Source organism: Panulirus ornatus, chromosome 66 (genome assembly GCF_036320965.1).
Source record: "Panulirus ornatus isolate Po-2019 chromosome 66, ASM3632096v1, whole genome shotgun sequence".
Lineage (NCBI taxonomy): Eukaryota > Metazoa > Arthropoda > Malacostraca > Decapoda > Palinuridae > Panulirus > Panulirus ornatus.
Window position 1 is genome coordinate 7,570,275 of NC_092289.1, and position 25,880 is coordinate 7,596,154.

The window sequence follows — 25,880 nt, forward strand, 5'->3', positions numbered from 1 at the left end:
TCTGCTCTCTCAGCAACACGCATCTTATTACTAAACATATCTCTTACCCTTTCATTACTTACTCGATCAAACCACCTCACACCACATACTGTCCTCAAACATTTCATTTCTAATACATCCACCCTCCTCCATACTACCTTATCTATAGCCCATGCCTTGCAACTATGTAATATTGTTGGGACCATTATTACTTCAGACATACCCATTTCTACTATCCAACTTGATGTTCTCTCTTTCTACACATTCTTCATCACTCCCAGAACCTTCACCCCCTCACTACCTTATGGCTCACTTCCACTTCCATGGTTCCATTCACTGCTAAGTCCACACCCAGATACCTAAAGGACTTCACTTCCTCCAATTTTTCTCCATTCATACTTATATCCCACCTAACTTGTCCCTCAACCCTGCTGAACCTAATAACCTTGCTCTTATTCACATTTGCTCTCAACTTCTCCATTCACGCACTTTTCCAAACTCAGTCACCAACCTCTGCAGTTTCTTATTCAACTCAGCTACCAGTACTGTATCATCAGCGAACAACAACTGACTCACTTCCCAGGCTCTCTGATCCCCAAAAGACTGCATACTCGCACCTCTCTCCAAAACTCTTGCAATCACCTCCCTGACCACCCTATCCATAAACAAATTGATCAACCAAGGGGGCATCAAACACCCCTGCCACAGACTGACCTTCACTGGGAACCAATCACTCTCCTTTCTTTCTACTCATACACATGCCTTACACCCTTGATAAAAACTTCTCACCACTTCTAGCAACTTACCTCCCACTCCATATACACTTAAGACCTTCCACAAAGCAAAAAAATCTCCATCAACCCCAACATATGCCTTCTCCAGATCCATAAGTGCCACATACAAAACCATCTGATTTTCTAAGTATTTCTCACAGACACACATCAAAGCAAACACCGGATCCATACATCCTCTAACACTTCTAAAACCACACTGCTCCTCCCCAATCTGATGCTCTATACATGCCTTCATGCTCTCAATCAATACCCTCCAATACAATTTTCCAGGAATGCTCAACAAACTTATGCCTCAGTAGTTTGAACACTCACCTTTATCCCCTTTGCCTTTGTACAACGGCACTATACACGCATTCTGCCAATCCTCAGGCATTTCATCATCCATACATCCACTGAATATCCTTACCAACCAACCAATCAACACAATCACCCCCTTTCTTAATATATTCAACTGCAATACTATCCAAACCCACCATCTTGCCAGATCTCATCTTCTGCAAGGCTTACACCAGCCCTTCTTTCTTGACCAAACCATTCTCCCTAATCTTCTCACTTCGCACACCACCCAGACCAAAACACCCTACATCTGCCACTCTATCATCAAACACATTCAACAAACCTTGAAAATACTCACTTCATCTCCTCACTTCATCATTAACTCTTACCATATCCCAATTTGACCCCTTCACAGATGTTTCCATTTGCTCTTTTGTCTTATGCACATTATTTACCTCTTTCCAAAACATCTTTTTATTCTCCCTAAAGTTTAAGGATACTCTCTCACTCCAACTCATTTTCCCTCTATTTCAACTCATGCACCTTCCTCTTGACCTTCTGCACTGTCTCTTATACATCTCCCAGTCATTTGCACTCATTCACTGTATCATCAAATGCTTCTCTTTTCTCTTGTACTAACAACTATACTTCTTCATCCCACCACTCACTACCCTTTCTAATCTGCCCACCTCCCACCTTTCTCATGCCACATGCATCTTTTGCACATGCCATCACTGCTTCCCTAAATACATCCCATTCCTTACCCTATCCCCTCAGGTCATTTGTTCTCACCTTTTGCCACTCTACAATCAACCCCTCCTGGTACTTCCTCACACAAGTCTCCTTTCCAAGCTCACTTACTCTCCTCACCACTCTCTCTTCGCTGACATTCTCTCTTTTTTGAAAACCTCTACAAATTTTCCCATTCACTCCACAAATTAGTGATCAGACATCCTTCCAGTTGCCCCTCTCACCACATTAACATCCAAAACACTCTCTTTTACACGCCTATCAATTAACACATAATCTAATAATGCCTTTTGACCATCTCTCCAACTCACATATGTATACTTATATGTATCTCTTTTTAAACCAGGTAGTCTCACTCACCAGTCATTTTTTCAGCAAACAAATCCAAAAAGTCTTTACTATTTCCATTCACAAAACTGATTACCCCATGTGCACCAATTATACCCTCAACTGCCACATTACTCACCTTCGCAGTTAAAAAACCCATCACTAATACCCGATCTCATACATCAAATCTGCTAACACACTCACTCAGCTGCTCCCAAAACACTTGCCTCTCATGATCTTTTTTCTCATCACCAGTTGCATAAGCACCAATAATCACCCATCTCTCTCCATCCACTTTCAGTTTTATCCACATCAATCTAGAATTTATTTCCTTGCACTCTATCACACACTCCCACAACTCTTGTTCTGGAATAGTGCTACTCCTTCCTTAGCTCTTGTCCTCTCACCAACCCCTGACTTTACTCCTAAGAATTTTCCAAACCATTCTTCCCCTTTACCCTTGAACTTCATTTTACTCAGAGCTAGAACATCCAGGTTTCTTTCTTCAAACATACTACCTATCTCTCCTTTCTTCTCATCTTGGTTACATCCACACACATTCAGACACCCCAATCTGAGCCTTCAAGGAGGGTGAGCACTCCTCACTTGACTCCTTCTTCTGCTTCCCCTTTTAGAAATTGAAATACAACAGACAACTGACACATATTTAACTCACCCACAACACTAGTCCAAAGACAGGGAAATGTTTCAGCACGAATTTGGTCTTGAAATGCAAATTTTTCCACAGAATCAAACAGATCAAGCAAGCTGTCAATACCACTGCAATACATCTGAAATAAAGGATAATTATTTGAATATCTTTCCTCTAACAACAAGGAAAAATACATGCAATACTAATTACCCTTCAACCCAGTGACTGCAGCTACTCCAGACAAAGAGCATGGTCTTAGCGTGAAACTTTCTAAAAAAAAAAAAATGAAAAGCATATTACCCTTTTGTCATACCATTTGTAAGTCATTTTTTCTGAGACAGTAATATAATTATAGCAAAACTTAACCAGAGTGCGAGGTGCACTTCTCAAAGGATTAAATATTCATCTGTAACAATCAGCTATATGAAGTATGTCATCCTAACTCCACAATACACACATATTTGACTATGCAACTGTATTATAATTCTAAGCCTTTCTTTCTTATAACTGGTTTAACTGCTCTGAAATACTGACATAACATTCATATTCAATTTGTTTACTCTTCCTTGTCTGCACTCCAGACAGTGATTCAACATATCACAACATCCCTCACATCCAAGATACAACTTCCAAAATGAAAATACTGAACACTTACTACCCAGCTGTCCCATGCTCACTCTACAAAAATATACAAAAACATCACCACATTCCTTGACCTGTAATCCCATCCAGTGAACATGGTTGGCTTCCTGATAAAAGTGACAGCCCAACAGTCAGGGCTCCTGAAGCAGGAAGGTAAGTTAAGCTATACTGTACAGGTACATAACATTTTGAGAGTGGGCAAGTAAAAATGAAGCTACAGTTCATTTATTCCTGATGCTACCTCACAGAGTTGGGAAAGGATATCGAGTATGAAAACAGAAGGAATTTTGTTTACATAACTATTAGCAAAAGCATTAACCAAAGATTCTTAAGAAAAGTTATGTACCTGATGTAATGCTTTCATGAAAGAGGTGATGTGGTGCGGAAGGAGAGGTGCAGATTCTAAGACTTGTAACAATTCAGACAACACCATGTCTCCACCCTGGAACAGAATGAGTAAGAATAAATAAGATGACAGTCATAATAACAGAAAAATCTTAAGGCTACCTCGCTAATGCGAGAAATGGTGAATATGTATATGCTTGAGAGGCATCTGGGGTAAACCATGGAGAGGTCTATGGGGCCTGGATGTGGATAGGAAACTATGGTTTCGGTGCATAACACATGACAGCTAGAGACTGAGTGTTAAAAAAACATGGCCTTTTTGTCTGTTTGCTAGGCACTAACTCACTCAAGCAGAGGGTAGCGATGCTATTTCCTGTGTGGTGGGGTAGCAACAGAAATGGATGAAGGCAAGAAAGTATGAATATGTACATGTGAATATATGTATATGTCTGTGTATGTGTATGTATATGTGCATATATGGGCATATATATATCTTTCTTTTTTCTTTCACACTATTCACCATTTCCCGCGTTAGCAAGGTAGCGTTAAGAACAGAGGACTGGACCTTTGAGGGAATATCCTCACCTGGCCCCCATCTCTGTTCCTTCTTTTGGAAAATTAAAAAAAACTGAGAGGGGAGGATTTCCAGCCCCCCGCTCCCTTCCCTTTTAGTCGCCTTCTACGACACACAAGGAAACAGACGAAACAATGGCCTACCCCACCCACATACACATGTATATACATACACGTCCACACATGCAAATATACATACCTATACATCTCAACATATACATATATATACACACACAGATAAATACATATATACACATGTACATAATTCATACTGTCTGCCTTTATTCATTCCCATCACCACCCCGCCACACATGAAATAACAACCCCCTCCCCCCAAATGTGCGCGAGGTAGCACTAGGAAAAGACAACAAAGGCCACTTTTGCTCACACTCAGTCTCTAGCTGCCATGTAATAATGCAGTGAAAGCACAGCTCCCTTTCCACATCCATGCTCCACAGAACTTTCCATGGTTTACCCCAGACGCTTCACATGCCCTGGTTCAATCCATTGACAGCATGTCAGCCCCGGTATACCACATCGTTCCAATTCACTCTATTCCTTGCACGCCTTTTACCCTCCTGTGTGTTCAGGCCCCGATCACTCAAAATCTTTTTCACTCCATCCTTCTACCTCCAATTTGGTCTCATACTTCTCCTCGTTCCCTGGGAGATGAAAGAATGGCCCAACCCACCCACATACACATGTATATACATACACATCCACACAGGCAAATATACATACCTATACATCTCAATGTATACATATATATACAAACACAGACATATACATATATACACATGTACATAATTCATAGTCTGCCTTTATTCACTCCCATTGCCACCTCGCCACACATGAAATAACAAAACCCTCCCCCCAAATGAGCGTGAGGTAGCACTAGGAAAAGACAACAAAGGCCACTTTCGTTCACACTCAGTCTCTAGCTGTCATGTAATAATGCACCGAAACTACAGCTCCCTTTCCACATCCAGGCCCCACACAACTTTCCATGGTTTACCCCAGACGCTTCACATGCCCTGGTTCAATCCATTGACAGCACGTCGGCCCCGGTATACCCCATCGTTCCAATTCACTCTATTCCTTGCACGCCTTTCACCCTCCTACATGTTCAGGCCCCAATCACTCAAAATCTTTTTCACTCCATCCTTCCACCTCCAATTTAGTCTCCCACTTCTCCTTCCCTCCACCTCTGACACATATATCCTCTTGGTCAATCTTTCCTCACTCATTCTCTCCATGTGACCAAACCATTTCAAAACACCCTCTTCTGCTCTCTCAACCACACTTTTTATAACCACACATCTCTCTCACCCTATCATTACTTACTCGATCAAACCACCTCACACCACATATTGTCCTCAAACACCTCATTTCCAGCACATCCACCCTCCTCCGCAAAACTCTATCTATAGCCCACACCTCGAAACCATACAACATTGTTGGAACCACTATTCCTTCAAACATACCCATTTTTGCTTTTTGAGATAATTTTTTCGACTTCCAAACATTCTTCACGGCTCCCAGAATTTTCACCCCCTCCCCCACCCTATGATTAACTTCCGCTTCCATGGCAGTGGATGGAAATCCACTGCCAAATCCACTCCCAGATATCTAAAACACTTCACTTCCTCCAGTTTTTCCTCCATTCAAACTTACCTCCCAATTGACTTGTCCCTCAACCCTACTGTACCTAATAAGTAAGTTTTTATTAGTCAAATTGTAATACAAGATATATTACAAAATGAAATTCTTCTTGGCTTTGAGAGCTCCCTTGTGTTTCTACATTAAAGGAATAATAAAATCAATAAAGCAATAAAATATTAAAGGAAACACTTTAATATTTCACTTTCCTATTGTGATGACAAATGATTGAAAAGGAGGATGCTTTTAGGTACAAAAGACTTTCTGAATCTATCAGTACGCTGCATGGGCAAAGCTAACCTCCTTCCTGATCTTAAATATGTGTAACAATTGTATAGCAGATGGGTTACATCTTTCATAATCCTATCTACTTGTTTCATTACGCCTGTCTGATAAAGCTTATCTAGTGATGTGGTCGCCGCACCTAATTTTCCTGCCTTTTTAATAATTCTTCCCAACTTATTTTTATCTTTACAAGTAAGTTTCCCATACCAGGCAGTCACTGAAAAATTTAGAACTGATTCTAATATTGATTTGTAACATAAGTTAATGATCACTTTATCTACATTTAGGTTGCGCAATATATGTACAAAGTGTAGTCTTTGGTTACATTTCCTTGACACCATATCCGCATTAACACTGCCTTTCAACTGGTCATCAATCATAAGTCCCAAATACTTGTACTGGTTTACTCTTTGAACATGTTCTTCCTTAATTGTTAATAAGTCAGGTACATGTTCATTTTTAGTTCCGAAATTGAATATCATCTCCTTAGTTTTCTTAACATTAAGCTCCAAAAAATTTTGTTTACTCCAGTCAACAAATTTTTTGACTTGAGTTAAATAGGGTTCATAATTATCGTTGACAACTTTTCCTAGGATAACTGTATCGTCGGCATATTTTATAATAGTACAGTCATCAGTTCCACTCCTACAATCATCTGTGAACAAGGTAAAGAGAACAGGGGACAATACACAACCTTGGGGGGCTCCTGTGTTGGTAACTACCACATTAGACGACATTACTTTTTTTTTTTTTTTTTTTTGCTTTGTCGCTGTCTCCCGCGTTTGCGAGGTAGCGCAAGGAAACAGACGAAAGAAATGGCCCAACCCACCCCCATACACATGTATATACATACGTCCACACACGCAAATATACATACCTACACAGCTTTCCATGGTTTACCCCAGACGCTTCACATGCCCTGATTCAATCCACTGACAGCACGTCAACCCCGGTATACCACATCGCTCCAATTCACTCTATTCCTTGCCCTCCTTTCACCCTCCTGCATGTTCAGGCCCCGATCACACAAAATCTTTTTCACTCCATCTTTCCACCTCCAATTTGGTCTCTCCCTCTTCTCCTCGTTCCCTCCACCTCCGACACATATATCCTCTTGGTCAATCTTTCCTCACTCATTCTCTCCATGTGCCCAAACCACTTCAAAACACCCTCTTCTGCTCTCTCAACCACGCTCTTTTTATTTCCACACATCTCTCTTACCCTTACGTTACTTACTCGATCAAACCACCTCACACCACACATTGTCCTCAAACATCTCATTTCCAGCACATCCATCCTCCTGCGCACCACTCTATCCATAGCCCACGCCTCGCAACCATACAACATTGTTGGAACCACTATTCCTTCAAACATACCCATTTTTGCTTTCCGAGATAATGTTCTCGACTTCCACACATTCTTCAAGGCTCCCAGAATTTTCGCCCCCTCCCCCATCCTATGATCCACTTCCGCTTCCATGGTTCCATCCGCTGCCAGATCCACTCCCAGATATCTAAAACACTTTACTTCCTCCAGTTTTTCTCCATTCAAACTCACCTCCCAATTGACTTGACCCTCAACCCTACCGTACCTAATAACCTTGCTCTTATTCACATTTACTCTTAACTTTCTTCTTTCACACACTTTACCAAACTCAGTCACCAGCTTCTGCAGTTTCTCACATGAATCAGCCACCAGCGCTGTATCATCAGCGAACAACAACTGACTCACTTCCCAAGCTCTCTCATCCCCAACAGACTTCATACTTGCCCCTCTTTCCAAAACTCTTGCATTCACCTCCCTAACAACCCCATCCATAAACAAATTAAACAACCATGGAGACATCACACACCCCTGCCACAAACCTATATTCACTGAGAACCAATCACTTTCCTCTCTTCCTACACGTACACATGCCTTACCTCCTCGATAAAAACTTTTCACTGCTTCTAACAACTTGCCTCCCACACCATATATTGACATTATTTACATTGGTATATTGAGGTTTCAGTGTTAAAAAGCTAAAAATCCATTTTAAGATGTTTCTATTTACACTCATTTGTAACATTTCATTAAGCAAAATATGAGGTTGCATTGTGTTAAATGCTGAACTAAAATCGATGAACAGTGCTCTAATTTGTGGTTTAGTCTTATCTAAGTGCTCGTTAACATCATTTAATAATGTAAGTGTTGCATCCTGTACACTCCTATCATAGCAATAAGCAAACTGCATAGGGTCTTTTAAATTATTTGTTCTTTCACAGATGTAGTTTTTCAATATACTTTCTAAACATTTCATAATGTTAGATGTCAATACTACAGGTCTAAAATCTTTGGGATCTTTCGGACAGTTAATTTTTGCAATATGTTTCACTTCCGATTCTTTCCATTTATAAGGCACCACTCCCTGATCTATTGAGTCCTGAAATAATGTGGTCAGTTCAGGTGTCAGTTGTTTAGCACAGCGTTTAAGTACCCTGGCAGGCATCCCGTCAGGCCCTGTAGCTTTACCTGCTCGTATTCATATTCACTCTCAGCTTTCTTCTTTCACACACTTTACCAAACTCAGTCACCAGCTTATGCAGTTTCTCACCCGAATCAGCCACCGGCGCTGTATCATCAGCAAACAACAACTGACTCACTTCCCAAGCTCTCTCATCCACAATAGACTGCATACCTGCCCCCTTTTCCAAAACTCTTGCATTCACCTCCCTAACAACACCACCCATAAATAAATTAAACAACCATGGAGACATCACACACCCCTGCCACAAACCTACATTCACTGAGAACCAGTCACTTTCCTCTCTTCCTACACGTACACATGCCTTACATCCTAAATAAAAACTTTTCACTGCTTCTAACAACTTGCCTCCCACACCATATATTCTTAATACCTTCCACAGAGCATCTCTATCAACTCTTATCATATGCCTTCTCCAGATCCATAAATGCTACATACAAATCCATTTCCTTTTCTAATAATCTCTCACATACATTCTTCAAAGCAAACACCTGATCTACACATCCTCTACCACTTCTGAAACCACACTGCTCTTCCCCAATCTGATGCTCTGTATATGCCTTCACCCTCTCAATCAATACCCCTCCATATAATTTCCCAGGAATACTCAAAAAACTTATACCTCTGTAATATGAGCACTCACTTTTATCCCCTTTGCCTTTGTTCAATGGCACTATGCAAGCATTTCGCCAATCCTCAGGCACCTAACCATGAGTCATACATACATTAAATAACCTTACCAACCAGTCAATAATACCAGTCACCCCCCCTTTTTGTAATAAATTCCACTGTAATACCATCCAAACCCGCTGCCTTGCCGGCTTTCATCTTCTGCAAAGCTTTTACTACCTCTTCCCTGTTTGCCAAATCATTTTCCCTAACCCTCTCACTTTGCACACCACCTCGACCAAAACACCCTATATCTGCCACTCTATCATCAAACACATTCAACAAACCTTCAAAATACTCACTCTATCTCCTTCTCACATCACCACTACTTGCTATCACCTCTCCATTAGCCCCCTTCACTGATGTTCCCATTTGTTCCCTTGTCTTAAGCACTTTATTTACCTCCTTCCAAAACATCTTTTTAATCTCCCTAAAATTTAATGATACTCTCTCACCCCATCTCTCATTTGCCCTCTTTTTCACCTCTTGCACCTTTCTCTTGATCTTCTGCCTCTTTCTTTTATACATCTCCCACTCATTTGCATTATTTCCCTGCAAAAATAGTCCAAATGCCTCTCTCTTCTCTTTCACTAATAATGTTACTTCTTCACCCCATCACTCACTACCCTTTCTAATCTGCCCACCTCCCACACTTCTCATGCCACAAGCATCTTTTGCGCAAGCCATCACTGCTTCCCTAAATACATCCCATTCGTCCCCCACTCCCCTTACCTCCTTTGTTCTCACCTTTTTCCATTCTGTTCTCAGTCTCTCCTGGTACTTCCTCACACAAGTCTCCCTCCCAAGCTCACTTACTCTCACCACTCTTTTCACCCCAACATTCTCTCCTCTTTTCTGAAAACCTCTACAAATCTTCACTTCCAAAAGATGATGATCAGACATCCCTCCAATTGCACCTCTCAGCACATTAACATCCAAAAGTCTCTCTTTCATGTGCCCATCAATTAAAATATAATCCAATAACGCTCTCTAGCCATCTCTCCTACTTACATATGTATACTTATGTGTATGTCTCTTTTTAAACCAGGTATTCCTAATCACCAGTCCTTTTTCAGCATATAAATCTACAAGCTCTTCACCATTTCCATTTACAACACTGAACACCACATGTACACCAATTATTCCCTCAACTGCCACATTACTAACCTTTACATTCAAATCACCCATCACTATAACCCGGTCTCATGCATCAAAACCAATAACACACTCACTTAGCTGCTCCCAAAACACTTGCCTCTCACGATCTTTCTTCTCATGACCAGGTGCATATGCACCAATAATCACCCATCTCTCTCCATCCACTTTCAGTTTTACCCATATCAATCTAGAGTTTACTTTCTTACACTCTATCACATACTCCCACCACTCCTGTTTCAGGAGTAGTGTTACTCTTTCCCTTGCTCTTGTCCTCCCACTAACCCCTGACTTTACTCCCAAGACATTCCCAAACCACTCTTCCCCTTTACCCTTGAGCTTCATTTCACTCAGAGCCAAAACATCCAAGTTCCTTTCCTCAAACATACTACCTACCTCTCCTTTTTCCTCATCTTGGTTACATCCACACACATTTAGACACCCCAATCTGAGCCTCCGAGGAGGATGAGCACTCCCCGTGTGACTCCTCTCTGTTTCCCCTTTTAGAAAATCAAAATACAAGGAGGGGATGGTTTCTAGCCCCCAGGGCATGTGAAACATCTGGGGTAAATCATGAAAAGTTCTATGGGGCCTGGATGTGGAAAGGGAGCTGTGGTTTTGGTGCATTATTACATGACAGCTAGAGACTGAGTGTGAACGAATGTGGCCTTTGTTGTCTTTTCCTAGCACTACCTCACGCACATGGGGGGGGGGCATTGTTATTCCATGTGTGGTGGGGTGGATAAAGGCAGACAGTATGAATTATGTACATATGTATATATGTATATGTCTGTGTGTGTATATATATATGTATACGTTGAGATGTATAGGTATATGTAAATTTGCATGTGTGGACATGTATGTATATACATGTGTATGTGGGTGGGTTGGGCCATTCTTTCATCTGTTTCCTTGCGCTATCTCGGGAACACGGGAGACAACGACAAAGCAAAATAAATAAATAAATATAATTTATTTATTTATTATACTTTGTCGCTGTCTCCTGTGTCAAAATGGTAGCGCAAGGAAACAGACGAAAGAAGGGCCCAAACCACCCACATACACATGTATATACATACATGCCCACACACGCACTTATACATACCTATACATCTCAACGTATACATATATATACACACGCAGACATATACATATATACACGTCCATAATTCACACTGTCTGCGCTTATTCATTCCCGTCGCCAACCTGCCACACATGAAATGACAACCCCCTCCCCCCGCATGTGCGTGAGGTAGCACTAGGAAAAGACAACAAAGGCCACTTTCGTTCACACTCAGTCTCTAGCTGTCATGTACAATGCACCGAAACCACAGCTCCCTTTCCACATCCAGGCTCCACAAAACTTTCCATGGTTTACCCCAGATGCTTCACATGCCCTGGTTCATTCCATTGACAGCATGTCCACCCTGGTATACCACATCATTCCAATTCACTCTATTCCATGCACGCCTTTAACCCTCCTGCATGTTCAGGCCCCGATCACTCAAAATCTTTTACACCCCATCTTTCCAACCTCCAATTTGGTCTCCCACTTCTCCTCGTTCCCTCCACCTCTGACACATATATCCTCTTTGTCAATCTTTCCTCACTCATTCTCTCCATGTGACTAAACCATTTCAAAACACCCTCTTCTGCTCTCTCAACCACACTCTTTTTACCACCACACATCTCTCTTACCTTTTCCTTACTTACTAGATCAAACCACCTCACACCACATATTTTTCTTAAACATTTCATTTCCAACACATCCACCCTCCTCCATACAAACCCTATCTATAGCCCATGCCTCGCATCTATACAATATTGTTGGAACTACTATTCCTTCAAACACAATCATTTTTGCTCTCCCAGATAACGTTCTCTCATTCCACACATTCTTCATCGCTCCCAGAACTTTCACCCCCTCCCCCATCCTATGACTCACTTCCACTTACATGGTTCTATTCAGAGCTAAGTCAACTCCCAGATATCTAAAACACTTCACTTCCTCCAAATTTTCTTCATTCAAATTCACATCCCAACTAACTTGTCCCTCAACGAAGGATAATCTAGTTACCCATTCTATTAACCAACCCCTTGGGGTGGATGAACAGGTGGGTTGACTGACTGCCACAACCAGGATTCAAACCTATGCACTTGACCCTGGGCAGCCCATGAATGCATCATTGTCAGGGAAGCTAACCGCTACAGTGCTGATGACACGGCAGTAATGGCAGATTTCAGTTACATAGATATACATACCACACAAAAGTTTGTGATTTAGTTAGGAAGAATGTGTGATAGGAGGAAGATGAGAGTAAATATCAATAAAAACAAGGACATTAGGCTTAGCAGACACAGAAACAGGTTAGCTGGGATGTGAGCTTGAATAGAGAAAATTTGGAGGAAAATAAGCGTTTTAGATATCTGGAATGCTTGCATAGTGCCACTGTACAAAGGCAAAGGGGATAAAAGTGAGTGCTCAAATTACAGAGGTATAAGTTTGTTGAGTATTTCTGGGAAATAATATGGGAGGGTACTGATTGAGAGGGTGAAGGTATGTACAGAGCATCAGATTGGGGAAGAACAGTGTGGTTTCAGAACTGGTAGTGGATGTGTGGATCAGGTGTTTGCTTTGAAGAATGTATGTGAGAAATACTTAGAAAAGCAAATGGATTTGTATGTAGCATTTATGGATCTGGAGAAGGCATAAGATAGAGATGTTCTGTGGAAGGCATTAAGAATATATGGTGTGGGAGGCAAGTTGTTAGAAGCAGTGAAGAGTTTTTTATCGAGGATGTAAGGCATGTGTACGTGTAGGAAGAGAGGAAAGTGATTAGTTCTCAGTAAATGTTGGTTTGCAGCAGGGGTGCGTGATGTCTCCATGGTTGTTTAATTTGTTTATGGATGGGGTTGTTAGGGAGGTGAGTGCAAGAGTTTTGGAAAGAGGGGCAAGCAGGCAATCTGTGGTGGATGAGAGAGCTGGGGAAGTGAGTCAGTTGTTGTTCACTGATGATACAGCGCTGGTGGCTGATTCGGGTGAGAAACTGCAGAAGCTGGTGACTGAGTTTGGTAAAGTGTGTGAAAGAAGAAAGCTGAGAGTAAATGTGAATAAGAGCAAGGTTATTAGGTACAGTAGGGTTGAGGGACAAGTCAATTGGGAGGTAAGTTTGAATGGAGAAAAACTGGTGGAAGTGAAGTGTTTTAGATATCTGGGAGTGGATTTGGCAGTGGATGGAACCATGAGAGCAGAAGCGAACCATAGGGTGGGAGAGGGGGCGAAAGTTCTGGGAGCGTTGAAGAATGTGTGGAAGTCGAGAACGTTATCTTGGAAAGCAAAAATGGGTATGTTTGAAGGAATAGTGGTTCCAACAATGATATATGGTGTGAGGCGTGGGCTATAGATAGAGTTGTGCAGACGAGGGTGGGTGTGCTGGAAATGAGATGTTTGAGGACAATATGTGTTGTTAGGTGATTTGACCGAGTAAGTAATGAAAGGTTAAGAGAGATGTGTGGGAATAAAAAGAGTGTGGTTGAAAGAGCAGAAGAGGGTGTTTTGAAATGGTTTGGTCACATGGAGAGAATGAGTGAGGAAAGATTGACCAAGAGGATATATGTGTCAGAGGTGGAGGGAACAATGAGAAGTGGGAGACCAAATTGGAGGTGGAAAGATGGAGTGAAAAAGATTTTGAGTGATCGGGGCCTGAACATGCAGGAGGGTGAAAGGCGTGCAAGGAATAGAGTGAACTGGAAGAATGTGGTATACCAGGGTTGACGTGCTGTCAATGGAATGAACCAGGGCATGTGAAGCATCTGGGGTAAACCATGGAAAGTACTGTGGGGCCTGGATGTGGAAAGGGAGCTGTGGTTTTGGTGCATTATACATGACAGCTAGAGACTGAGTGTGAACGAATTTGGCCTTTGTTGTCTTTTTCTAGCGCTACCTCGCGCACATGCAGGTGTGTGTGTGTGTGTGTGTGTGTGTGTGTGTGTGTGTGTGTGTGTGTGATATTTCATGTGTGGCGGGGTGGCAACAGGAATGAATAAGGGCAGACAGTATGAATCATGTACATGTGTATATATGTATATGTCTGTGTGTGTATATATATATATGTATACGTTGAGATGTATAGGTATGTATATGTGTGTGTGTGTGTGTGGACGTGTATGTGGGTGGGTTGGGCCATTCTTTCGTCTGTTTCCTTGCGCTACCTCGCTAACATGGGAGACAGCGACAAAGTATAATAAAAGAAAAAAAATAATAGATATCTGGGAGTGGATATGGAAGCAAATGGATCCATGAAGGCAGAAGTGTGTCATATGGTGGGTGAAGAGGAAAAGGTTCTGGGAGCAGTGAGGAACATATGTAAAGAGAGGTTGTTCACTGGCAGGGCAAAAATGTGGATATCTGAGGGGACTGTAGTCCCAACAATGCTTTATGAATGGGGGCAGCGTCTATTGATGTCGATGGGCAGAGAAGAATGGATGGGTTAGAAATAAAACGTTTAAGGTCAATATACAGTGCCGGTTGTTTGACTGAGTAAGTACTAAAAGAGCATGAGAGAGGTGTGGTAATAAGAAGAATGTGGTTAAATGAGATGAAGTGGGTGTGCTCAAGTGGTTTGGACACATAGATAAAATGAGTGAGGAGAGGTTAACAATGAGGATATATATGTCCAAAGTGTATGGGATAAGGAGAAGGTGGAGACCAAATTGGAGATGGAAAGATGGAGTGAAAAAGATTTTGACTGATCAAAGCCTGAACATGCAGGAGGTGTGCACAGTACAGAGTGGACTGAAATGATGTCATATACAGGAACAATGTTCTGTCAATGGACTCATTCAGGGCTATGGAAAACCCTGGGAAGGCCTGTCAGACCATACTGTGGATAAGGACTGTGATTTTAGTACACAACACACGACAACTAGAGAATGGATGTAAGCAAATGCAACCTTTTTTGGGTCTTTTCCTTGTGCTACCTTGCTCAGGAGGGAAACAGCACAAGTAGAAAAAATATCCAAAATGTTTCCTATAATGTTCTTTTTACTTTCCAAGATGTGTTAGTGCTTTAGATAAAAGTTTGCCATCAATCATTTTAAAGCGTAACCCTAATAAAGTCCAACAAGGTTATGGCCTCTAGTCGGCAGCATAACAGGGTGCTAAAAATCTCTGGGTTCCTACCTGACTCTACTGCTAATGAGTGGGAGGACTCAGACAGTTGTAGTACCAGCCTGTCTCATTTTCTATTCAATATAACCAACATTTGTGGTCTTTCTAGTAACCTCTCTTCTGTCACATCTGTTGAGTAACTCTCTTGATGCCTTACTTGTCTCTGAGACCCAACCATATGACGATGTTCTCACTAGCCCCTTTCTCATATTCAACTATAATCTTCACTCATGCATCTGGTTCAAAGGTGGTGTCTGTGCTCATTCCAACATCAATACACTTGTAAGTGGGACATACCTTGAGGATCCATACTTTGATGTTATCTGGCTCAATGTCTGTCTCTCAACTACCACTGTTTTCCTTTGTTTTGCCTACTGCTCCTCTAATTCTACAAATCTTATAACTTTTTTTGACCATCGAAACTCCTGCCATGAGGCAGTGATATTCTCTCACCATCAAGCTGAGATCATCTACTTGGGGAATTTCAAAATTCACCACAGGGAATAGCTGAACTCTTCCCATTCATCTGATGGAGGAATTGAAACCCTCACTTTCTCCATTCTCAATGATCTAGAGCAAATTACCACCCATTCCACCCATATTCCTGACCACTGTTCTAATATTTTGGATCTGTTTTTCCTTGAATCCTTCATGCTGTAGCTACGTAATTTTGCCCACAACTGATTCATTTGAACACACTCTCACACATGTATCTTGGCATCTCCCCTTCCAGCAGCCCCTCATATTCATAAATGTTGGCACCACATCAAAACTGACAGGAGTAACATACAAAACTTATTTTCTGACTTCCCTTAGGTAAATTACTGTCTTTTATGTGATGTTCTGCCTCTGCCAAGACAATCACTTCCTATAAGCTATAGTTCAATTGTTCCTGTCTTGAGGCCATTAAGTTAAGCAATTAGGCAAATCGGACAGGGAAAAACCTTCTCTCTAACTCCTATTCAACATTTTCCACTGCCGCAATCAATGCAAGTACCTTATACATGAGGCAAAGCATTCCTTTATTCAACGGAAGACCAAAGACCTTTCCTCTTCATCCAATGATCACTGAGCAAAACTTTATTGCTCCTTTAGATTTAAAGACTAATATCTTTCGAATCTTTTAATGTGTAGTAATCTTCTCAGGTAAGAGGGGGATAGCTTAACCTATAACATTAATACAAAGCAGAATTAAACATCAAATCAAATAAGTTTATCATTTGAAATCTCAGAAATGTTTACACCTCCACACATCCGTATACTTTATTTCCCTACCCTCAAAAGACTAATACTTCTCAGTTTCACTCTTGAAAAGTGTGATTCTATTCATAAACAAAGTAACTAGAGTGCATACATTCTTTTCTTTCCTATGCTTAGTCTTGTTCAAAGCATACATGATAAATCTAATACATAGCACATGTACATTCAGTACACTACAACAGAAACTAACCTGAACTAGCCTCACAGTCATGAGGCATGTTGCTTTACGTTCCTGTGGTGTGATGTCTGGGTGTGATGTACTGGAATCTATGAAATTCAAAAGTATTTCAAATTAGATTTCCTTTTTGGTATACCATGTGATTAACATAATTTTTCAGTTTTTATACCGTTTCTCAGAGAAAAAGCACTCATTCACAGTGTTTCACAAGAAGCATACAGATATTACATACAGCTTTTCAAAATGAAAAAAAAATATTGGTTGTACTGACTCTGTTTTATACCTGAACAACCTGCAAAGGGTAGAGATCTCTGCTTAAAAACCAGTCAAACAAAATCCATTAGAGACCCTGTAAAATTAAATGATAAACTACATAATAGGATGGACAGTTTCTAGCCACTTGCCATCAAAAATACACTAATCATAAGTTGTCCTTAATGCACTAATTACTCTAAAATGGGAAAGGGGGGCTAACAGCTGCATCTCTTCAGTATGTAAATTAATGAAGCTTACTTAACGGTCTCCTGCCAGATGGCATACAAAACAAAGAATGTTCTGAGCAAGAGCCTTCTAGCTATAATGATAAGAGGTTGGAAAAGACAGGCATTATGTCTTAAAAGAAGTACTTTTACAGAAAAAAGACAAGTTTCAAAGGACTATTCCTATCAAATACTCTTACAAAATAAAATGTATGTCAGATCTTACAATCAATTTCAAGGAAATGATAAGGACATTTTGTTCTCTGATAGTATGAAGTGCTTTCTACTAAAAACTTAACAGAAAAGGCAAAAAAAATCATATATTGCAATAACAGTTATTTGACATTCTGAAACTCTACAGAAACTTGATAGTGCATCTAAATCTTAAGCCGCACGATTCTGTATCCTTTAACCTACATAAGCTTATAAGATTTTTTCCAAGATGAACCGAGCATTTACTGTGAAAACATCCTATCTCAAAAGGAGTGTTATACAACCCAAAAGTGAAGAAGCAAACTTCATGGAAGACAGTCAAGAATTACTCAGTGCACCAGAAGAACATGAGGGATCGTCACAAAACAATTGATCTGAATAATATGCAAATTTTCCTTTACAGAAATGGAAATCAGAGACTGACAGGAACACATGAAGTTATTAGGATCTCCCTTTGTTTATCTCTTTATCTCTCCAGCTAAGCTATGCAGCTAAAGCTCCCAAGAGAGAGAAAGAAAAAACACAAATGTTTGCAATCCATATGCAAAAATCCTCTATCATATCTGAAGGTTCCAAAATGAAGAGAGAATCTGGGTAAGCTCAATGTTATCTTCAGCTGTAGGCAGGCACACATGAAAAGGACCCTAAAATCCAAAAACGATAGGCTAATAATTAGGCCTGTTCTGTGGCAAAATGATTTGCTCCAGATATGGAGTTCCAGGGGGGAACAGGCATCAGTCTCCACAACTAGTACACTCCAGTGCCACTACTTAGCCTTTAGTGCCTCACCCTTAACAGATCACTGACAGAGAGAACCTCTAGCGCAGTGTCTGTAGAGGCTCCTACCTAATTTTCCAACTGACCACTACTACCTAATGCTCCTGCCTAAATATTCTTAGTTACTCCTTCTATCTATTGCTACTACCATCTTGCCACAAGGCTGGGATAGTACATAGTGCTCTCTGCAGGAAAATCTAGAGTTACAAAGAATGGGCTATATGAGTTAAGTGTTGTCAAGTGCTATGTGTGACAAGGAGAGATTGTATGTTTGTGGTCAGAATGCCAATAGTCCTCGTATGGGTGAGGCAGTGAGACATATGTAAAAGTGCAAATGTAAATGATGTTTTTACAGAATTTAACATTAACAACAAAGTTAACTTTAATGAATCCTAATCATAATATTAAAAACTGATAAACTTATATATGAATAATTCATTTCTTATGATAACATGAAAAGTTCACATATATAAATTGATTCCTTTTTAAATGAAAAGTTATTTACCTGAGGGCCTGGTGTCCCAGTACTTTGGTCTAAGTCTTGCATATTTTTCAATAAACAGTAGTATTGATATGCTGTGTGGTGTAACCACATCCCTCTCTCTCCTGTTTGAACTACCATGAAGGGAGGTAACTGTCTGGGCAATCATATTTTCTTAACCTGAAGGAAAAATAACATATGTATATAAGATTACGGGATATACATTTTCTTATCTCCATCACCTTGTAGGTCTAGCTTAGCCTTTAAGTCTACTGTACAGAAATCTAAGTGTATATGTTCATTTCTATTCCCCACCAACCCGTCCCTCTGAGTTCCTGTCTGACTTTCTATCCTTACCTGACAAACTTCTCTTAAAAAATCAATGGAGAGTTTACCAGAATTTTCTTTATCTTTGAAGTGTATACTTATTTCTTTTTAATAATGTTTCTGTTCTTTTTTACTTACTCTACTGTACTCATTTCTTGCTCCCTTGTACGTTACAAATGCTTCACAAATGCTTGCTGTCTACATCTCCATTTCATACCACAAACTTCCTTAAGCCTTCTGATTTCTGCGAAACCATGTCCATTTCCTCTCCGACTCACTCTCTCCCTATATCCAACTATTGGTACCAGTTTACCAACTGCCTTATTTAGACTTTACAGATCCTCCTGTAGCATTATTACATGATATGTGTGTAGAACTCTGTATCTAACTTCTACACTTTCTATTTGTCTATATCTCTGATGCCTGTTTCCTCCTAAAACTCCTTCAAGTGGGTGGCCAAGGCAATAGAGTCTCCATAACTATGGATTCCAATGCTGCAACTTAGCCTTTAGTTCCTCACCCTTTACAGGCCACCGGCAGAGGGTAAATCTAGCTTAGTGTCTGCAAAGGCTTCTACCTATTACTGCTAATGACTATTCTCTCGTGTTTATCTAACATTCCAATGTACTGCTTCTATCTAATGTTTCTACCTAATTCTCCTACCAAAATGTTCCTACCTACTATCTACTTGGGTCAGAGGAGTGTAACGTGACAATCACCGAAGTCCTGGCTCAATATGTCAGGAAACAGACGAAGAATGGCCCATCCACTCTCTCTCACACACACACACACGCACACACACACATTGTTTATTATTTCTTATTTTGCTTTGTCGCTGTCTCCCGCGTTTGCGAGGTAGTGCAAGGGAACAGACGAAAGAAGTGGCTCAACCCACCCCCATACACATGTATATACATACACGGCCACACACGCAAATATACATGCCCATACATCTCAATGTACACATATATATACACACACAGACACATACATATATACACATGCACACAATTCACACTGTCTGCCTTTATTCATTCCCAACGCCACCTCGCAACACATGGAATAACATCCCCCTCCCCCCTCATGTGTGCAAGATAGCGCTAGGAAAAGACAACAAAGGCCCCATTCGTTCACACTCAGTCTCTAGCTGTCATGCTATAATGCCCGAAACCACAGCTCCCTTTCACATCCAGGCCCCACAGAACCTTCCATGTTTCACCCCAGACACTTCACATGCCCTGATTCAATCCATTGACAGCACGTCGACCCCGGTACACCACATCGCTCCAATTCACTCTATTCTTTGCCCTCCTTTCACCCTCCTGCATGTTCAGGCCTCGATCACACAAAATCTTTTTCACTCCATCTTTCCACCTCCAATTTGGTCTCCCTCTTCTCCTCGTTCCCTCCACCTCCGACACATATATCCTCTTGGTCAATCTTTCCTCACTCATTCTCTCCATGTGCCCAAACCATTTCAAAACACCCTCTTCTGCTCTCTCAACCACGCTCTTTTTATTTCCACACATCTCTCTTACCCTTACGTTACTTACTCGATCAAACCACCTCACACCACACATTGTCCTCAAACATCTCATTTCCAGCACATCCATCCTCCTGCGCACAACTCTATCCATAGTCCACGCCTCGCAACCATACAACATTGTTGGAACCACTATTCCTTCAAACATACCCATTTTTGCTTTCCGAGATAATGTTCTCGACTTCCACACATTCTTCAAGGCTCCCAGAATTTTCGCCCTGTCCCCCACCCTATGATCCACTTCCGCTTCCATGGTTCCATCCGCTGCCAGATCCACTCCCAGATATCTAAAACACTTCACTTCCTCCAGTTTTTCTCCATTCAAACTCACCTCCCAATTGAATTGACCCTCAACCCTACTGTACCTAATAACCTTGCTCTTATTCACATTTACTCTTAACTTTCTTCTTTCACACACTTTACCAAACTCAGTCACCAGCTTCTGCAGTTTCTCACATGAATCAGCCACCAGCGCTGTATCATCAGCGAACAACAACTGACTCACTTCCCAAGCTCTCTCATCCCCAACAGACTTCATACTTGCCCATCTTTCCAAAACTCTTGCATTCACCTCCCTAACAACCCCATCCATAAACAAATTAATATATATATATTTTTTTTTTTTGCCGGTCTCCCACGTTTGCGAGGTAGCGCAAGGAAACAGATGAAAGAAATGGCCCAACCCACCCCCATACACATGTATATACATACGTCCACACACGCAAATATACATACCTACACAGCTTTCCATGGTTTACCCCAGACGCTTCACATGCCCCGATTCAATCCCTGACAGCACGTCAACCCCGGTATACCACATCGATCCAATTCACTCTATTCCTTGCCCTCCTTTCACCCTCCTGCATGTTCAGGCCCCGATTACACAAAATCTTTTTCACTCCATCTTTCCACCTAAAATTTGGTCTCCCTCTTCTCCTCGTTCCCTCCACCTCCAACACATATATCCTCTTGGTCAATCTTTCCTCACTCATTCTCTCCATGTGCCCAAACCATTTCAAAACACCCTCTTCTGCTCTCTCAACCACGCTCTTTTTATTTCCACACATCTCTCTTACCCTTACGTTACTTACTCGATCAAACCACCTCACACCACACATTGTCCTCAAACATCTCATTTCCAGCACATCTATCCTCCTGCGCACAACTCTATCCATAGCCCACGCCTCACAACCATACAACATTGTTGGAACCACTATTCCTTCAAACATACCCATTTTTGCTTTCCGAGATAATGTTCTCGACTTCCACACATTCTTCAAGGCTCCCAGAATTTTCGCCCCCTCCCCCACCCTATGATCCACTTCCGCTTCCATGGTTCCATCCGCTGCCAGATCCACTCCCAGATATCTAAAACACTTTACTTCCTCCAGTTTTTCTCCATTCAAACTTACCTCCCAATTGACTTGACCCTCAACCCTACTGTACCTAAAAACCTTGCTCTTATTCACATTTACTCTTAACTTTCTTCTTTCACACACTTTACCAAACTCAGTCACCAGCTTCTGCAGTTTCTCACATGAATCAGCCACCAGCGCTGTATCATCAGCGAACAACAACTGACTCACTTCCCAAGCTCTCTCATCCCCAGCAGACTTCATACTTGCCCCTCTTTCCAAAACTCTTGCATTCACCTCCCTAACAAGCCCATCCATAAACAAATTAAACAACCATGGAGACATCACACACCCCTGCCGCAAACCTACATTCACTGGGAACCAATCACTTTCCTCTCTTCCTACACGTACACACACACACACACACACACACACACACATATATATATATATATATATATATATATATATATATATATATATATATATATAGATACATATATATATATATATATATATATATATATATATATATATATATATATATATATATATATATATATATATATATATGTAAAGGGATAAAGGCAATTCACTCTATTCCTTGCACATCTTTCACCCTCCTGTATGTTCAGGCCCCGATCGCTCAAAATCTTTTTCACTCCATCCTTCCAGCTCCAATTTGGTCTCCTGCATCTCCTTGTTCCCTCTACCTCTGACACATATATCCTCTCTGTCAATCTTTCCTCACTCATTCTCTCCATGTTACCACACCATTTCAACACACCCTCTTCTGCTCTCCCAGCAAAACTCTTTTTATTTCTACACATCTCTCTTACCCTTTCATTACTTACTTGATCAAACCATCTCACACCACATATTGTCCTCGGGGCAACTGGAGGGATATCTGATCATTATCTTGTGGAGGCGAAGGTGAAGATATGTAGGGATTTTCAGAAAAGGGTGAAGAGAGTGGTGAGAGTACGTGAGCTTGGAAAGGAGACTTAAGTGAGGAAGTATCTGGAAAGATTAAGTACAGAATGGAAAAAGGTGAGAGCAAATGATGTAAGGGGAGTGGAGGAGGAATGGGATGTATTTAGAGGAGTAGTGAAGGCTTGCGTAAAAGATGCCTATGCCATGAGAAAGGTGGGAGGTAGGCAAATTAGAAAGGGTGGTGAGTGGTGGGACGAAGAAGTAAGACTGTTAGTGAAAGAGAAGAGAAGCATTTGGACGATTTTTGCAGGGAAACAGTGCAAATGACTGGGAGATGTATAAAAGAAAGAGGAAGGAGGTACAGAAAAAGGTGCAAGAGGTGAAAAAGGGGGCAAATGAGTATTATGGTGAGAGACTATCGTTAAATTTTAGGGAGAATAAAAAGATCTTTTGGAAGGAGGTAAATAAAGTGCATAAGACAAGAGAACAAATGGGAACATCGATGAAGGGGGCTAATGGGAAGGGAATAACAAGTAGTGGTGAAATGAGAAGGAGATGGACTAAGTATTTTGAAGGTTTGTTGAATGTGTGTGATGCTAGAGTGGCAGATATAGGGCGTTTTGGCCATGGTGATGTGCTAAGTGGGAGGATCAGGGAGAATGGTTTGATAAACAGAGATGTAGTAAAAGCTTTGCGGAAGATGAAAGCCAGCAAGGCAGCGGGTTTGGATGTTATTGGAATAGAATTTGTTAAAAAAGGCGGTGACTGTATTGTTGACTGGTTGGTGAGTTTATTTAATGTATGTATGACTCACGGTGAGGTGCCTGAGGATTGGCGGAATGCATGTATAGTGCCATTGCATAAAGACAAAGGGGATAAAGGTGAATGTTCAAATTACAGAGGTATAGAGTTTGTTAAGTATTCCTGGGAAATTATACGGGAGGGTATTGATTGAGAGGGTGAAGGCATGTACAGAGCATCAGATTGGGGAGGAGCAGTGTGGTTTCAGAAGTGGTAGAGGATGTGTGGATCAGGTGTTTGCTTTGAAGAATGTATGTAAGAAATACTTAGAAAAACAGATGGATTTGTATGTAGCAGTTATGGATCAGGAGAGGGTATATGATAGTTGATAGAGATGCTCTGTGGAAGGTATTAAGACTACATGGTGTGGGAGGTAAGTTCCTAGAAGCAATGAAAAGTTTTCATCAAGGATGTAAGGCAAGTGTATGAGTAGAAAGAGAGTAAAGTGATTAGTTCCCAGCGAATGTCGGTTTGCGGCAGGGTTGCGTGATGTCTCTATGTCTGTTTGATTTGTTTATGGATGGGATTGTTAGGGAGATGAATGCAAGAGTTTTGGAGAGAGGGGCAAGTATGCAGTCTGTTGTGGATGAGAGGGTTTGGGAAGCAAGTCAGCTGTTGTTCGCTGATGATACAAAGCTGGTGGCTAACTTGGGTGAGAAACTGCAGAAGCTGGTGACTGAGTTTGGTAAAGTGTGTGAAAGAGGAAAGCTGAGAGTAAATGTGAATAAGAGCAAGGTTTTTAGGTTCAGTAGGGTTGAGGGACAAGTCAACTGGGAGGTAGGTTTGAATGGAGAAAAGCAGGAGGAAGTGAAGTGTTTTAGTTATCTGGGAGTGGATTTGGCATGGGATGGAACCATGGAAGTGGAAGAGAATCACAGGGTGGGGGAGGGGGTGAAGGTTCTGGGAGCGTTGAAGAATGTGTAGAAGGCGAGAACTTTATCTCGGAGAGCAAAAACGGGTATGTTTGAAGGAAAAGTGGTTCCAACAATGTCATATGGTTGCGAGGCATGGGCTATAGATAGGGTTGAGCGGAGGAGGGTGGAAGTGTTGGAAATGAGATGTTTGAGAACAAAATGTGGTGTGAGGTGGTTGATCGATTAAGTAAAGAAAGGGTAAGAGAGATGTGTGGTAATAAAAAAGAGTGTGGTTGAGAGAGCAGAAGAGGGTGTATTGAAATATTTTGGTCACATGAAGAAAATAAGAGAGGAAAGACTGACAAAGAGGATATATGTGTCAGAGGTGGAGGGAACAAGGAGAAGTGGGAGACCAAATTGGAGGTGGAAGGATGGCGTGAAAAAGATTTTGAGTGATTGAGGCCTGAACATACAGGAGGGTGAAAGGCATGCAAGGAATAGAGTGAACTGGAACGATGTGGTATACCGGGGTCGACATGCTGTCAATGGATTGAACTACAGCATGTGAAGTGTCTGGGGTAAACCATGGAAAGTCTTGAGGGGCTTGGATGTGGAAAGGGAGCTGTGGTTTCGGTGCATTACACAAGCCAACTAGAGATTGGATGTGAACAAATGTGGCCTTTGTTGTCTTTTCCTAGTGCTACCTTGCAGTGCAGGGGGATGGGGTGCCATTTCATGTGTGGCAGGGTGGTGACGGGAAGGTATGAAGGCAGCAAGTATGAATATGTACTTGTGTATATATGTATATGTCTGTGTATATGTATGTATACGTTGAAATATATAGGTATGTATGTGTGCGTGTTTATCCCTGGGGATAGG

At 41.3% G+C, this 25,880-nt stretch overlaps 1 protein-coding gene across 3 annotated transcripts in view; it reads right to left on the reverse strand.

Annotated features, from left to right (window-relative positions):
* ida (anaphase promoting complex subunit 5 ida) overlaps positions 1-25,880 on the reverse strand; it is a 113,616-nt gene that overhangs the window by 82,379 nt on the left and 5,357 nt on the right. For all 3 annotated transcript variants that reach the window (XM_071658198.1, XM_071658197.1, XM_071658199.1), the window contains exons 2-5: positions 19,213-19,368; positions 17,251-17,327; positions 3,767-3,862; positions 2,803-2,917 (exon numbers count right to left, since the gene is read on the reverse strand). In XM_071658198.1, coding sequence (XP_071514299.1) covers positions 2,803-2,917; positions 3,767-3,862; positions 17,251-17,327; positions 19,213-19,357 — 433 coding nt within the window. In that variant the 5' untranslated portion in view covers positions 19,358-19,368. The remainder of the gene's footprint in view (positions 1-2,802; positions 2,918-3,766; positions 3,863-17,250; positions 17,328-19,212; positions 19,369-25,880) is intronic.